This window comes from Acipenser ruthenus, chromosome 23 (assembly GCF_902713425.1).
Source record: "Acipenser ruthenus chromosome 23, fAciRut3.2 maternal haplotype, whole genome shotgun sequence".
Classification (NCBI taxonomy): Eukaryota; Metazoa; Chordata; class Actinopteri; order Acipenseriformes; family Acipenseridae; genus Acipenser; species Acipenser ruthenus.
In genome coordinates, this window is record NC_081211.1 from 21016625 (window position 1) to 21033366 (window position 16742).

A 16742-nucleotide genomic window follows, 5' to 3' on the forward strand; every position below is an offset into this window, starting at 1 on the left:
CAAATGTCGTTGGACATTACACAAAGGCCAAACATTGCATGTGTACTGCAGCTCTTTTCATATACTGTAACTTCCATATACATATATATCACAGTTTTGTGATTTTTTTGGTATGATATCTTAAAAGCTTGCGCTGTGACCCAATTTCTTTCAGAATGCCTAACAACATGTGGCAGGGTCTGGTTACTAATGTAAAATCTGTGAATACAGTGGAATGTTTAAGTGTGCTTCATTTACAGTTGTGTTATTGTGTCTCATTGTCTGCTATTTGTAATTTCTGTTATTCTACTTTAGCGCTGGTCAGTGTGTTTATTTGTTTCTATGTCTTGATGTGTAGATTTTGTGTTTTGAGAAAAACATACAAATGTCAAACTTGATCTTATGTGCACCCATCTTGTCCTGGTACAGAATGACAATGTGGGAAGGGGGAGGGACAGGAAGTCATGTGACTGCTGCCTAAATCCTACAGGTTCTGCTTTGAGCTCCAGTGGCTAGTGTTTCTAGAGCAGAGCTCTAAGATAGAGCTGCTGGGAAAAGCTTTCTGTATACAGTGTATATATAAGAATGAACATCCCAGCTGCAATTTTTTTGATTAACGGAAGTGGTCTGGACAGTGTTTTTCCTTCTGGTAACACTGTACATTCATATATAGTGCACCACAATTTATTTTAAAAAATCAGTGATCACAATTAATATATACATACTTTTTTTTTTAAATGTTGCCATTATAAAAGTACCTAAAGAAAATGTAATTGCATTTTCTTTAGTATGCAGAATGGCCCTGTTTGACATTCTGCTTCACTCCAATACAGTGCCTGTAAATAACTAGAAGTTAGGTACTGTATATACTATGCTGTAGTTATTACTGAATGTTGACACAGGGTTCTTAGTAGTGATGTGTACACCTGAAAGTAAGGAAATAGGCATTGCTTACCACACCCCAGAATAGACATGGAAACAGTGAGCATTGGATTAATACAAACAGCAGACAAGTGGTGTTTATTAGCAGTTAGAACCTGATTCCGCTGCAGTTACAGCACATTTCACCTGCAATCTTACTACTCTGGATTACTGGTGAACTCCACAGCTTCCTATGGGCATCCCATTACTAACTCACGAAGGCCTCCAGCAATTGTTTCCCTCGTTCTTGGAGAAAAGAAAGCACAGTAACAGCTTTAAAAAGAAACTGCAAACTAATTTTTTATATTCATATTTTATATCTGATTCAGAAAAAAACATAAAACAAGCACAAGGTTTAAGGATTATTTTTTTAAACAAGATAGGAATCAAACACTTTCTTTTTCAGCAGTCTTCCTAAGGGGTTTCTAGCACTGAAAAGAAATGAGGGGCTTCCTAGGAGAATGCAATGGCGATGACTACAGACATCTTGTGTGAATACAAAGACATGTTCTCTGTTACATGAACTTCTTGCATGAACCTGCTATGGCATTTCTTCAGAGCTGATCCAAAACAAAAGCAAGGCAATGAAGCTCCTATAACTCAGAAAATCGTTGCATTTCCTTTTTACACCAATAAGCTCTGCAGTGGATGTCGATGAGTACGTGCCCTGGAAGATAAAGACCAGCCCTGCAGTGTGATGAGGAGAAAGTGCATGCCGATTTGACCTGCTTAACCCAGGGAAGAACCAGAACCAATGTGATGCTCCTTTTGGAATCCACAGCGAAGGTCATTAACTCCACTGTGTTCCAGACTGCATGACCAACCCTGTGTATTATTTCTTTATCTGGTGAGCCACTCGACGACCCCCCCCCCCCCCCCCAACTAGGCCTCCTTTTAATACATGATGTCATGAAAAAAAAACATTCCAACACAGTTTCAAAAGACAGCATCTGTCAAAAGGTGGTTTTGTGTTTGTGAAAATGCTGCATTATATTCTGCATATTTGTTATTTGTATGTTATAACATAACAATGGAACCCATCCCAGAGACAAACGTCAGCAACAGCTTCCTTTATGATCCATGTTGGTGGTCCTACAATCTTGTGTACCCCAAAAAACAAACCATTTTTTAACCCATACATGCTGTCAAGATGTCTTTATAAACATAATATACAGCAGTACAATAATAATGTCAACACTTTAGTGGACAGACTTAAATTTATTGAGACAGACAAAATGGAACAGATACACTGAAATCAGGTCAGCCAAAAACATCAACATTCCATTTTAATTCCAGCAGAAAAACAAAACAAAACATTAAAAACTCACAATATTCTAGTTCTAAATAGATCTACACTGAAGACTACTAACTTAAACACATCTGATGCAAATAAATACAGCCACAAAGCCAGATATGGCATATTTAGTTTTTTTTTTCTTTACAAAGTAAAAAATATAAAATGAATAAAATAAAAACTTTGCAAATATGCCCATTTGTGTCATTGTGCAATACGTAGTTTATTAATGTGTAATGTAGTATTACATTTTAAAAAGAAAGACAATACAGAAACGGACATGCTACGCTTCTATACAACATGTGTAAACCTTTTGCAATCAGGAACTGCAGTGACAGAAAGAGGTGTCCTTTTCAAACCATGGCTGTCAATAGGTTTTAAAGTCAAATTAGATCCCAAATGAAGCTGATGGAGAAATATGTCAGAATTGTCATTATGGTTTACTACCTGGTGCTGTTGAAACTGTATTTATTTTTTTAACATACATAAAGACTCTTAACAAAGAGATTAAAGACCAGCAGTTTTGGCTGCCGTGGCCTATTACACCAAACTGATCTGTAACTCCTGGGGTGTCTGTCAATGTTAATGTGTGTATATATCTTGTAGCAAGTTTTGTATCTTTTGCCCAGGAGAATTTAGTTCCCGTTATTCCTTAAAAGTACAGTGGGTCCCTTTGTTCTCCTTGTGGTGTATATATTTCAGGTTTTGATGATGAGGTCTCTAACAGGTTATCAGCGATCTGAGTTCTGATGTATTCTATAAATGTGTTTATAAATGCAACTAATCTGATTTGCTAGAAGTAAATGGGCTACACTGTGAGACATTAATAGATTAGAAGGGTGATCATGCAGTCGCAGAAGGAAATGTATTCCATTCCATTTTCATCCACATGAACCGCAGCACAGTTCAATCCCCTCTGATCCCCGTTTGGGAGAAGTGTATATGTGTAAGAATGAAATTGCTACACTACAATAAAATGAAAAGCCAAAACAGAAAAAAAACGAAGCAATGCTATAGAAGCTGAAGCTTGCCAGAATCTATCATAATTGAATTTAAGTTAAACAAATCAGTTTTGCAGCACTAGGGAAAGATTAAGACCAAGAAGAGTCTTCTGGGGACATATATAGATGGTTAAGCATAATCTTTGCAGATGTTTGACAAGAGAACATTAAGTTGAAACCGGCTACAGGGGAAACTGGTGCAGAGGCAGAACTGCTTTCCTTCAGCCCGACCGGTTATTTAAAATCCCTGTCTAGTCACTGTCACTGTGATTTCAGCTAACACACTGCAAATGTGTGACCCTAGACTGTACAAGGGAGTTCATCCTTTACAAAGTGATCAAAACTTTTGAACTAGTGGAAATGTGGTTATTTTGGCAGCACTATAGTATATATATAATGCATTGCATATACAGTAGACAGAATTGCCAATGGAACCAGTTGTGGAATAGCAAACCAATATGACAGTATAACGGCTCATAGCAGCATTGCCGTTGTTGTTTATTTGACAGATTTGCAGCTGTGGAATGGTTTTGAATAGGTGGCACCGAAAAATAATGCTTTCTTTTTATCTATAAGGCAGGAAAGTGCAGTGAATAACTGTCCTTACTTTTTAACATCACAACCTCATTTTATTAAATTCACTTTAAAATAATAAAAGAAAAAAACACAGTGATTGATTTAAATACATATTCATGAGCTCTGTAGCTGCTATAAATAAGCCTGTTTGTTATGGGGGGGATTATCTTACCAAGTCATGCTCATGGCCTTTAAATATGTTCTCCTTATTTGCATATCATGTGTGTATTGGCAAATTTAATTGTTTAAATGAAAAGAAAACTTACCAAGGCTTGCTCATAATATTTCAAATGTGTTCTGCCTGGATTTCATTTGAAATTCTTGTAAAGATCTGCACATTTAGCATTTCCCGTGAAGTATAAAATGATCATGGTTTGGTGAATGTCACATTTCCTGTTTTTTACCTTTAAATACATAAGACACATCACTGTTTGGGCATCATCAGTGCCCCGATATACAAGGCAATGTACTACAATAAAGAACAAACACAATTTGTACAAAACTCTTAAAACTAAGAGATTCCCCAACTGTTCTGCCCCCAAAATATAGGGAGTAAGAATGGATGTTGGTTGAAGTCGTTAAACCTCTATTTTGAACAACAGCTCTAAACAAGATCTTGACCATGATATTTAAACACCTATAAAACATGAATAATATAATAGTATACAGTCTGTGATTAAATGAACTTATGTAAACTGTGTTTGCATTGTGTTGAACTGTGGTTTAGTATTTTTGGGTGAAGTGGTGATTTAAATGATGCAAATGATGCATCAGTAATTGACTTGACTGCATTGGGAAGACACATAACTTGGTCTAACCATCTCCACCCTGTCTCTCCACTGTCTAATTTATTTACAACTGGATGGTCACAGCTTACCCCCATACAGTGTTACAGGTTGGGGCACACTCTGAATAATAATACATTAATTTCTCGATTTCTATGAAGTACATTAAAAGGAAGGCAATATGAAATGTATTTATGTTAAATAGTGATGTACAATTGAAAGACCTTTTTTTTAATTCTGTGATATATGAATTATAATATAGTGCGTGTATGTTAGCAGGTATGTTCCTAATGTTAAATCAGATTGCATGCACAAACAATATTTCTGTGAACTGACACATTATATTACACCCAATGTATGCCCCTTTCAAGAATTTACCAGAGGAGATATTTTGTCTGTTATGTATATTTGGACTAGCCTACCTTAATATCAGGAGAGTTTGGTAAGGCAGGGCAATCTAGTTTTATTTCAATTGTGTTAAACTGAATATCAGACCAAGCCGATGTCTTATCAGTTATGTTTTCCTTGTTTCCATTGATGTTATTCAATGTTGCTATAAAAAATATTAAATTATGAACAAGCCTATATATTTGTCCTAGTTGACAACATGCCCCTTTCATTCACTGGCTGTGTGTTTTGTTTTATTATAGAAGATGGATGTGTTTCCCCAGAGGAACAGAGTGGACTGACTAATTACCCTCTTCTCTATCTCATTTACAAAATTAGGCAAAAAAAAAAGATAAACACCACATTAAACTCTTGTCTATGTCCACTGCTAGCATTTAGGTACAGTAATAGTATTTAAACAAAAATGTCATGGCAAGGCTGTATGCTAGGTCTACAGTACCACCTGTATGCCTGTTCATTGAGTTATATCACTAGGTTTGTGCAACATTTACAGTAATGTTTAAATCAAAACTGCTTATATAGACTATCTTGCAGGGAAAAAAGGTGCTAGGTTAGAAAGTAGACATGGTTAAAAAGCAGTACCTTCAATTAATATGTAGATGTGTTGTCTGTGAGTTGATTCCTCTATAGGAGACTTCACAGTATTTCAACAAAATGAAGGGCAGTTAACCCCAAATTAAATTGATTAAAAACAATATCTGGTGGACTCAAGTTGCTAACCTGAGCATGGCGTCATTATGAACCCAAGAGGCCGCTTCTTTCCATACAAGATAATGTAAATTGTCATGCCTCACTTCTGTAAAGACTACTGACACCTGGGAGATCACGTTACAGTAATGTCAGAAGAAATTTCTCTCCAGATCTATCTAGCCAGTAAACTTCATCATGTCTGCTTTCAAGACCTATCAGCTCTGAACACTTTGAACTCTTTCAGTGCCCTATGATTGATAATGTGTGTTTTGTGAAGTGAGAAATAAAATCCTGCTTCTGAGACTTTCAAACCAATGGATTCAGGGGGTTGCGGTGGAAACCTAAGAACCAATGTAAAGAATACACCGGACACTGCTATTGAATAAATAGGAATAAGGGATGTTTTTAAAATCTACTTGTGGTGTTTCAGATTTTGTTCATTGTATGAGAAAGAAGGAGAGGTGAAATGGCTTAAAATCTGTGCAATCAATGAGAGTCCCTCGCAAGCCGTCGGAAAACTACCAGACGTAGCCGACCTCATCGTCCTTGTCATCCTCCTCATCCTCGTCATCTTCGATGGCGCCTCTCGGGTGAACTCTGACCTTATGCTCCTTCTGATGCTCAGCCTGCTCCCGATCATCTTCCTGGTCGTCCAGCAGAACCACTGCGCCGCCACTGCCAAAATCTCCAGAGGTCTCCTGGTCCTCCTCTACAGACAGAGTCAGCAGCAACAATGAAGACAAGGGCTGAAGCTGTGAATCAGCACTCCAATGTACTTATTGACCGCAAAGTCATATACCGTTATAATAAGCTATATTGCATTGGGACATACCAAAGACCATGAGCAGTAAACTGGGTGTTGTGTGTAGTTATTTTTCCTAGACTGTACTGGCAGTTGAGTAGTTATTTTTCCTAGACCTCTTTTTTATATACTGTGTTGATCTTCAAATGCAGGAGTTTTTACATTCACTTTATTTTTTGTTGCTATATATTTTCTAACGATCTCCTGTACACTCTGTACAGTATATGAGTTATTTTTTACTTACCACAAGTGGGATTTCCGTGTTTCCTGGATCCTGCAATCTCATTGCCGTATTTATCCACACACCAGCACTGCCCAGTGCTACCATGGCACTGGGTGGACTTGTAATAGCCTTCCTCGTTACATCTTGGGATGAAAACTCCTACATACAATACAAAGTAATATCTTTAAGATGTGTTCTTATTCCAAATTAATATGACAGTGTGCATTCTTTGTTTAGGTTTTGCTAAGGCAAACTTAAGCAAACAAACACACAAATAAACAATACATTCATAAAAAAGTGATAGAAAAATAATCCTAATTAAACATAGCATGAATCTGTGCCATGACACTAAACCATGTGATATGAATTTATGATTTTTGGTAGGAAACTAAAGTAGACCCTTCCGTATATACTCAAATGTACAATATTGTATCATACCAATACATTAATTTTAACTCACTAATTAATCTGAAGATGCCTTCAGCAAATCTAATCTGATTGTTAATTAGCAGATTAAATTCCCCTGCATTATTTTACTGAATTGTTCATGACTTAATTAAACTCAAAATTGAATCCAAGTGCTGAAGTTACACATAAACTGTATTCTGCTAGAACAAGCTAAATATATTCTTCTGAGTAAAAGAAAAAATGGAAAATGGAAAAAAAAAAAATTACTCCCTGACATGAAGCTTTGTAGTTTCCCCTTTAGGGAGCAACATTTTCCACAGTGTTTGGGAAAGAAAGGTTTTAAACCTGACAGTTTTAGCTCAGTGCCGACAAAATGTTATTGTGTTAAAGTAATTAAATAATGCCACCACAATCAAACTTTTGTAACTGGAAAGACAAGAATCCTGACTATAGAACCACTAGGTCTCTCTGGATCCAGGCCTTCACATGCCACTGGGTCCTCATCCATCATACCTGCCTCCTTTTTGACATGAACTAATTACCCGGCAGTACTCACCTACAAGAGTTGTTCGTCTGCTCTGGTTTTGAATCCTACTAATTTCATTCTGACATGGGAGTCCTGGAGTGGAATTGAAGCAGACAGTGTTATTTCCCAAATGACTTGGCCTGCCACCCAATCAGCAAACTCATGTCGACATTGTGTAGCAAGCGAGTGGCCAGCGATGCTCCTTGAAAAAACTATTTAAGATCTTCAAAGCTATACAAAAATTATGTTTCCTGAGAGCCCACCCCACATACATAGTGTACCCTTATGTAAACTGTATATTAGCTCCAACATCCATTGATGCAGTAGCTCCCATATGAGTAGTTCTTTTGAGCCAGACAAGGCCAGTTATTTTGCATGGAATATGGAGGTATGTTTCCACTAGTGACCCTCACTGTTCTTATAGCTGAGGTGGGTGGACTGGGTTTAATAGCGCTGGGCACTGGTTTTCACTGCTGCGCAACTTCTCCATTTTGGTGTCCCAAGGTTGCTAAAAAAAGTTGTTACAAGTTTTTTTTTTTTTTTTGTTTTTTTTTGCTGGTTTGTTAAGGGCAGCAGTGTGGCGTAGTGGTTAGGGCTCTGGACTCTTGACCGGAGGGTTGTGGGTTCAATCCCTGGTAGGGGATACTGCTGCTGTACCCTTGAGCAAGGTACTTTACCTAAATTGCGCCAGTAAAAACCCAACTGTATAAATGGGTAATTGTATGTAAAAATAATGTGATATCTTGTAACAATTGTAAGTTGCCCTGGATAAGGGCGTCTGCTAAGAAATAAATAATAATGATAATAATAGTAGGTTGAACAACTGAATTAAATTAATTTGATGATGACATGTCAATAATTAAAATATGAACATTGGCATCTACTGTAACCATGAGGAGGGAAATTAGAATTTTCAGTGCCAAAAAGAAACTAGGGTCAAGCCATAAGTCTTACTCTGTGGTCTGCAACACTAGCTGTTTTGTCGGGATTTTGCAAAGGGGTTCATTCTTTTAAAATAGGGTCCTTGCAGGCATCTGCAAATGGCAGAGTTAGTACTGTAACAGAAGTCTGTGCTGAATACAAATAGAAGTAATGAGGCCTTTACCATCTGGCTTCTGGAAGCAGTAGCACCACTCATTGTTGGACAGCTTCCCATCCTTGAAGGAGTCACAGGAGTTGAACAGCGGCTTCATGCATTGCTCATACTTGTCCAGGTAAATGCCGCTCAACTCGCTCTGGTCAAGCAGGAGGTCATAGTTCATGTCCAGCTTGTTGAACATCCAACCCAGTGAGTCCTTGCAAATGGGGAGGATGCTGGTGTCAAACCCTGGAAAAGAAACCAGGATGAGTGGCATGAGCGTCCTGTGGGGAGGGTATACTTGTACCTGAATGAAGTGCCATATGTAGGTGTGTAAAATGGAACTGACACTTTTGTGGTGTGTTATTATACCTACAACAGCATACAATAATAACCTAGATTCACTGAAGGTACCTATTGGTACCTCTTGTTTGGGGATAAATTTAAAAAAAAAGTCACTAAAATAACCCCCATGTGTTTATTAAGTGTTTGGGACAGTTGCTAATAGCAATAGTATTCTTAGAAGTAGCATTAAATGTGGGAATAACCTTTTTAGTGTCTTTTAAAAGGCTTCAGAGTGCAATATTTAACAAATAATATACAGGTGTATCAGCCTGCAATTTCAAGTGGTATTAGTTTTAATTTCCCAGTGTGCCATACTGCCTTTAGGATTCCAATGCACAGCAAATGTGGAACAACAAGTCAGAAATGATGTATTATATGCACTCTTTACAAAGACCAGATAGAATTTCCAGACACAAACTTGCTTCTCAAAGCTCTACTCCAAATCGTCAAAAGCACTTTTCGGGAAGGAACAAAAGCAACCAATAAATACACAGCTCGGATATGTAACTGTTTGTAAGTAGTCGCGTTTTTTTATTCCATTCAGAAAATCAATTGCACAATTATAAACCTGCATAATGTTGCAGCATTTCAGGTAATTGTCCTCCATTAAAAGGCCTGTGTAAACAAACAACCTTACTGCTTTGATTAAATTAGAATAAATTAGTCTGCCAAAACCGTAGCCTAAATAACTTTGAAATGTGTCTGAAGGTTGCTGGATTACAGTGTTAATAGAGTCCTGATACATAAACTTGATTCAGCTCACACAGTTCTGTGCTGTGATGTCATCTTTTGCCATTTGGTCCTCAAAATTAAACAGGGTAGGGCCTCTTCTAACGGTAATGACCTCCATGCCTGTCCTAACTGTCAGATAGTGTTCTCTAAACAGTTTGAAATTATAGTTCATTCATGAGGTTACGTATGTCAGGGGGAACATGTTTGAACAATAACAGTGATACCAGTGACTCACTTATAAGATCTGTGAGAGAAAACAAAAATCACATCATATGTTTAAAAAGAGAATTTACATAAGCTGGTCTGATTATACCATGGCAAATTGCAAGCAAAAATATCACTTTATCCTTTTGTATTTTAAATGTGCAATGCAATAATCTTTCTGCCTTGTAAAAGCTCGATCCCCTGTTCAATGTTATTAAAATGCACTGTATAAGCTACCCCCAAATCTATAGCAATTTGCTTTACAGAATAAAGAAAAAAAAAACATTCAACAAGATGAGAACACACTGATAAGGTGTTTCTTCGAGTGGGTTAGCCCTTATCCAGTAACTTGGTAACATGTCTATGCATATACAGACAAAATAGTGTTGGGCACCATGGGTCATCTAACAGGAATATGCAGCTTTTATATATTACACAAAAGGTTACGGGTTAAATATATATAATCTGTTGGACAGTGCATTTACATGGAGGTGTGTATATCGCAGAGGTACTCACGGCTTGTTGCTGAATCTGAGCTTGCTGTGGGTTTCACATCTCTATTGGCATCATGATGGAGAGCCCCAAACCAGTCCTTCAGCCTGGAGGCCAAGTTCCTCAGCTCACGGTCATTGCAAGCTAGAAGACAAGCAAACAAACGATTAACTAGAAGCAGGAACCGCTGTCACAGGAAATTGGTAGACCAAGAAATAAGTCAACACCGTCTATACTAGAATGAGCTATATGGATAGAATGAGCATTACTAGGATTAAGTATTTTTATGTGAAAAGAAATACATGTTGGTACTGTACAACATCGAGGTGCTTCACAAATTTTGTTTTAATTATAACGAATAACAAAACACATTAATATGACACACTATGAATACCTATCATATCCAATGAATATATTGTTTATTGTGCTCATCATAATTGTTCCCTCACCATGCTGTAAAATGTTCATAGAATTTATAAACGGAAATTAAAAAAGGCATCTATGCATGCACTACCAGTGGTTCTATACAATCCTTAGTGAATGTATAAAATGTTTGAGTTCTCTCAATATTTCACACATCCACTGACCAAATTGTAGTGATTCTACACATTCACTAGCGATTCTATACAATCACTTATTTCACACTTTCACTGTAGCATATATATATATATATATATATATATAATTACTCTTTGTTTAGAAACTTTGCTCTCTGTGGAGCATTTGTTTCGGTCATTATTATCCATGCATCCCTTAATTGAATCAGCCACTTATGTTCACCAGCTGCAGTTGCAATCTGATGTGTCACAGCAAACTGAAAATCTATACCGTGTTGATGGATGATTCGAGGCACATTAGGGGAGGGATGGGGATTAATGAGCAACCTAGGCCAGAAGAGGGAGCATAACATCATTCATTTACATATGCCACCACCAGTTGACAAAATGGCGGAATATGCGAGAGCTAGCAAGAAAGAAACAAAGAACGGTATGCACAACCTACTTTACGGAATTAATTATTTTCATTATACAAATGTCTTTCTACAGATCTAACAAAACATTTTCTTTTTGTGTATTAGTACATTTAATAACGGAATAGTGATGGCAGAGCTTCAGAGACAGGCAGAGTAATTCCAATTACAGATTCTGCAATTATATTTTACTGACACTCTCTCAACAGCAAGGCATATATATAAAAATAAAAAATATTATATTTATTTGTTTTCCCTTGCATAAATATTATTGAACCTTGCAAAATATACCCACCAACAGTGGTTGCATTTTGGTATTTTATAAGGTCAGCTGGTTGTCCACTGACTGCCAATTGGAAACTGGCTGTTGCCTTTTGAAAAGCATATTCAGAGCTATTTAAATGGGTAGTTTTAAATGTGTACTTTAGGACATGCTTGCCCCATAACTGCTTGGATGCATAGGACATTGCTATGGGGATCGCAGTTGGCAGTAATGGCCAAAGCTTCTGCTGGGTGGGAGACAGGCACTGCCAGCAGTGTGAGCCCATGGACAATCTGAATGAGGCAGGTATGCTCCTAAGCTGCCAGGTGGCCTAGGAACATGCCAGGAACAGACAGTGAGTAGATTGTTTGTTTAATGTGTTTGAGGTTAACCAAGGAAAGTCAAGCTTGTTCACACATTCAGTAAATCGAGAGCTGCCAAGACTCCAAAGCTCTCCTTATTCTGCAGTCTGGTACTACTCCCCCAAAATCAAATGCAAACATTTTTAAAACTCAGCCATCTCCTACAACAACAACAAGATCAGGTTTTATAAAGTGTCAGACACACCTCAAAGCGATGTACATATTTAACATAAATTAATAAGAGAAAAATATTAAAAGTAAGACAAATATAGAACACATACCTAAACTAACATAACACAAGCCTACTTTTTTCAACAGTATCATATAATAATAATAATAATAATAATAATAATAATAATAATAATAGCATCTTCCTGGATGTTTAAATGGAAAAATAAAAAGTATTATTAGCCTGGCTGTTATAAACAATATGCTTACTGTATGAGAACATCTGTTCTTTTTTAAGTAGTCCTCTAAACATGCTTATGACTGCACATTAAAGTTCATTACAATATAGAAAAACTTTCAAATCTTGATGTTGTTTAAACTGTCTGTCGGTTATTTTTCATTACAAAGATCACTAGGTTAAAAGCGTATTGCTTTTTCTTCTGAATTGTCTGCGTTTTTGATCTATAATACGTCTTGCTTGCCTGTGACTTAACATGCTTTTACTGTGTTTTACACCAGTTTGCTTTGCTTCCACGGTAGTATTTTTGATAAAGTTAGAAAGCAGTTAAAAACAAAACAGGAAATGACACTAGCAATACCAGTTAGATATAACTGTGCTCTGTATTGGAGTGTGTATGTCTGTATGTTCCATTGAAAGAATACTACGCTGAAAGAATTGATTTTTTTTTTTTTTAACATGTACTGTATACTGTCATTTTACCATCGCTGTATTCTCCAGGTAAAATAAATAGGCACATTTCAATTGCAAACTCTTAACTGCCAAGGAAGGATTACAAATAAATAAATAAATAGAAATAGTGCAATCATATTTTCTGCTGATATGCCTTGGGAAATCAAATTTAATGAATAACTTAAAGTAAAATAAATAAACTGATTTCAAAATCCCCAGTAGGTTACATGTGGAAAACAAAAACAATCTTTCTCTGTCCTATTTGAGGTAACACCATTCGACCAGTCACTGAAGGATGGTTCTGAGGCCTTGGGGAGATATTCTCTTTTACATTGTAGATTCAATGGAACCAGAAAGATTTCCAAGGTCAACTGAAAAGAGAACAGATAAACACCCTCATTCTAGACTGCTGTTCACATTTGCCAGTGCAATTTAACAGGGTAGCCATAAAATCGTTTGACAACCTAAATACCTGTATGAAAAGACGACACGTTCTTTTGCAAAACCCATTTTATATTGTATTATAATGGGGCTTCACACAGCATCCGAACTGGGCGTACAGCCCAGAAATGTAGAAACCCAGCGCTGCTTTTGTAAGCAGGTTTGTCAGAACATGTGCGTTATTGTGACCTCATTGTAGTGTGCCAGATGCAGCTTTTCTGCATTCACTCCCTTTATCTGAGCTTGGCAGGAGTAAAGCACAGTTAAGCGGACACAGGGAGATAAGGCTTCCAGGCAAACACAGAGCTCGCTCCTTCCCTCTGCTCTATCTCCCATCTCCAGCCACCCTCTGGCATGGGTTGCCAACACGTCAGTTGTGAGCTACTGCCCCTTTAAAACACTTGACACAGGGCAGCAGTGTGGAGTAGTGGTTAGGGCTCTGGACTCTTGACCGGAGGGTCGTGGGTTCAATCCCAGGTGGGGGACACTGCTGCTGTACCCTTGAGCAAGGTACTTTACCTAGATTGCTCCAGTAAAAACCCAACTGTATAAATGGGTAATTGTATGTAAAAAATAAAGTAATTGTAGGTAAAAAAATAATGCAATATCTTGTATCAATTGTAAGTCGCCCTGGATAAGGGCATCTACTAAGAAATAAATAATAAAATAATAATAATAAATGAAAGCCCAGCACTGGTGCGCACTGTTATTTTTCAGATCAAAATAAATAAACAAAAATCTAGCTCTGTTTGATCACTAAATAAAACATACAGGAACACCCTTCCTAGCACGGGACGGATTCCTCGTTTACCCGTAACAAACAACATACACGCTTTACAAAGCCAAACACAAGCACATTACTTACAATGTGACTGCTCGGACACAGAGTACTCCTTTCCATGTCCTTCTACTCAGCAGCCCCACCTAGACTGACTGCTGCCTTTTTATTTCTGCCAGCTGGCTTCAATGTACAATAAGTGCCAGCTGAAATTAATTAACAAATAATAAAACAATTAACACATACTGGTTTTTAGCAGGGAGGATTTTTAACCCCTTCCCTGCTGTGTTACAATATATATATATATATATATATATATATATATATATATATATATATATATATATATATATATATATGTGTGTGTGTGTGTGCGTGTGTGTGTGTGTGTTTGTGTGTATGTTACTTTATAGTAAACAATACAGGCCGATGAGCAGTTTTGAAATCTCTCAAGAGTAAAAGACAACAGTATTTACCTGATGTGTGGTACATACTGCAATCTCTTGACCAGACTTAGGCAAGAACTTAATGACAAATTTCATGATTTTCAGCATCTGGAATCTTGTGTAATGTTTATTTCAAATCCTTTTATGCATGTGGATGTAAGTGACATTTCTGAACAAGTGGGGTCATTGTTTGACCTGGATTGTGTGTTGAACTGGAAATGGAGATTCTTAATCTTCAAAAAGATATTCAGTTGAAAGCAAGATACCCAGTGTCTGACTTTAGTGGTCAAGGACAAGTACAGAAATCTCTGCACAGCAGCAGTGAAAGTGGCGTCCTTATTTGATTCCACTTATCTATGTAAATCTGCCTTTTCAGACATGAACAGACATGGCTGCTCTAGTGCACTGATAGTGTAAGTATTATTGCCCACATTGTCTTCCTGCAATGATTTAGAAGACAGATCTCAAACCCCAGTGCACTAGAGAAGACATTTTAAAAAGAGCTTTGAAAAAGACTTTAAAATTTTAGTGTAAAAGTTGTCAGGATGTTAAGAATGAAAAGAAAAATGACAGGTCCGTTATTTAAACAGTTGTAGCAACATGTGGGGATGTTGAACACTATATTATTCAGAACCTGCTACTTACTCTTTAACAGGGTTACAGTAAGTAAATATACTGCAATCTGGATCATTTACTGTAAATAGACTACAGTTTACATCCTTCGCAATAATTCCTTATCAATACATTTAAATATATTATGCACCTCGTTTTCAGCAAATATATATTTTAAAATAATGCCTATCTTAGGTACCCGATGTATTGTGAGATTTGTGTTGGTTCACTATTGAAGAAGAAGAAGAAGAAGAAGAAGAAGAAGAAGAAGGAGGAGGCTTATCATAAAGTTTTACTAACCTAAAAGGAGAAATAAGGTTCAGATAGTAAAGCTGATTTCCATTTTGTTTTAGTATGCTCTCTCATTTGCTTCTATATCACACTGAATGTGGTGCCAACAGGCACACTTCTGTTAAACTATTTACATTAATCCGCAGATCCAGGTTTCATCACTTTAGCTGAGGCAGAGGGTTATGAATCACAATCAGCAGGCTGAATAGACATATAAGGGTTTAAAAAGGCCAGAGGCGTGTTATTCGAAAGTGCTGATGGTAAAGGCGTTTCAAATACCTTCAGAAGGGGGGCTCAGTGCATTGCATGGGCTTTGATCTCTCAGTAAACAGCCATGCCTTGGACAGAGGGAGTTTAAAGGGGATGGATTTGAAGAGTGCAGAAACCTGCAGGGGATGAGGCATTCAAAACTTTTTTTTTTTTTTTTTTTTTATTTCTTGGAATTAAAGTGTGTTTGAAATATTCTTACAAAACTATATCGTAAATCCTTTAAAGTCTTTCCCCTCTCCCCAAAGTGGTATTTCTTTCTAAAAAAAAGACTAATATCTTTTTATACATTTTTGTCTCATCATGCATTCCCAGAGAAAAGGCAAATATTGTATGAGATGTAAGATTTTTTAATGTATTATGTCATATGAATATACAGTATTTCATCCAGTATTAAAGACAGAAATGCATCTAAAAGTGTATTGCTATATAAACATAACAAAACTGGATCATGGAAAATGAATTCTTACTTGGGGCACTGTTGCCAGATCCCTACTACTATAATGCTACTACTACGACTACTACTACTACTACTACTACTACTACTACTACTAATAATAATAATAATAATAATAATAATAATAATAATAATAATAATAATCATAACAATAATAATAATAATAATAATAATAATAATACATCTGAACCTCAAAAAATGTACTCACTGTGAAGAACTGTATGCACAAGAAATTAAGACAATCTTTGTACATTGTACTAGACTGATTTAAGCATCTCACATCTTTCACTAATTGTAAACCACAGAGCACTTTGTCAGGCGTACCAGGTTACTATATGCCAGCAGTAATCTGCAGAGAATGTCCCTGTACTTACCAAGACAATTCACTCTTTGCAGTAACTAAAAATCGTATAACATTCTGCTATTTGCCTCAGAACCCCATTCCCTGCACTATCTGCAAATTCTAGGGCATTTTGGCATGGCAATGCAGGTATATTGCTTCATGACATCTCAGAAAACTGCAGTGGTATAAT

General features: G+C 36.8%; 1 protein-coding gene across 2 annotated transcripts in view; it reads right to left on the reverse strand.

Moving 5' to 3' along the window:
- Nucleotides 1-2098: 2098 nt before the first annotated feature.
- The window catches only part of LOC131699631 (testican-1-like), a 164787-nt gene continuing 150143 nt past the window's right edge, over nt 2099-16742 (reverse strand). For both annotated transcript variants that reach the window (XM_058996804.1, XM_058996803.1), the window contains 5 exons: nt 10489-10608; nt 8719-8940; nt 7644-7706; nt 6701-6838; nt 2099-6363 (listed from right to left, as the gene is read on the reverse strand). In XM_058996804.1, coding sequence (XP_058852787.1) covers nt 6173-6363; nt 6701-6838; nt 7644-7706; nt 8719-8940; nt 10489-10608 — 734 coding nt within the window. In that variant the 3' untranslated portion in view covers nt 2099-6172. The remainder of the gene's footprint in view (nt 6364-6700; nt 6839-7643; nt 7707-8718; nt 8941-10488; nt 10609-16742) is intronic.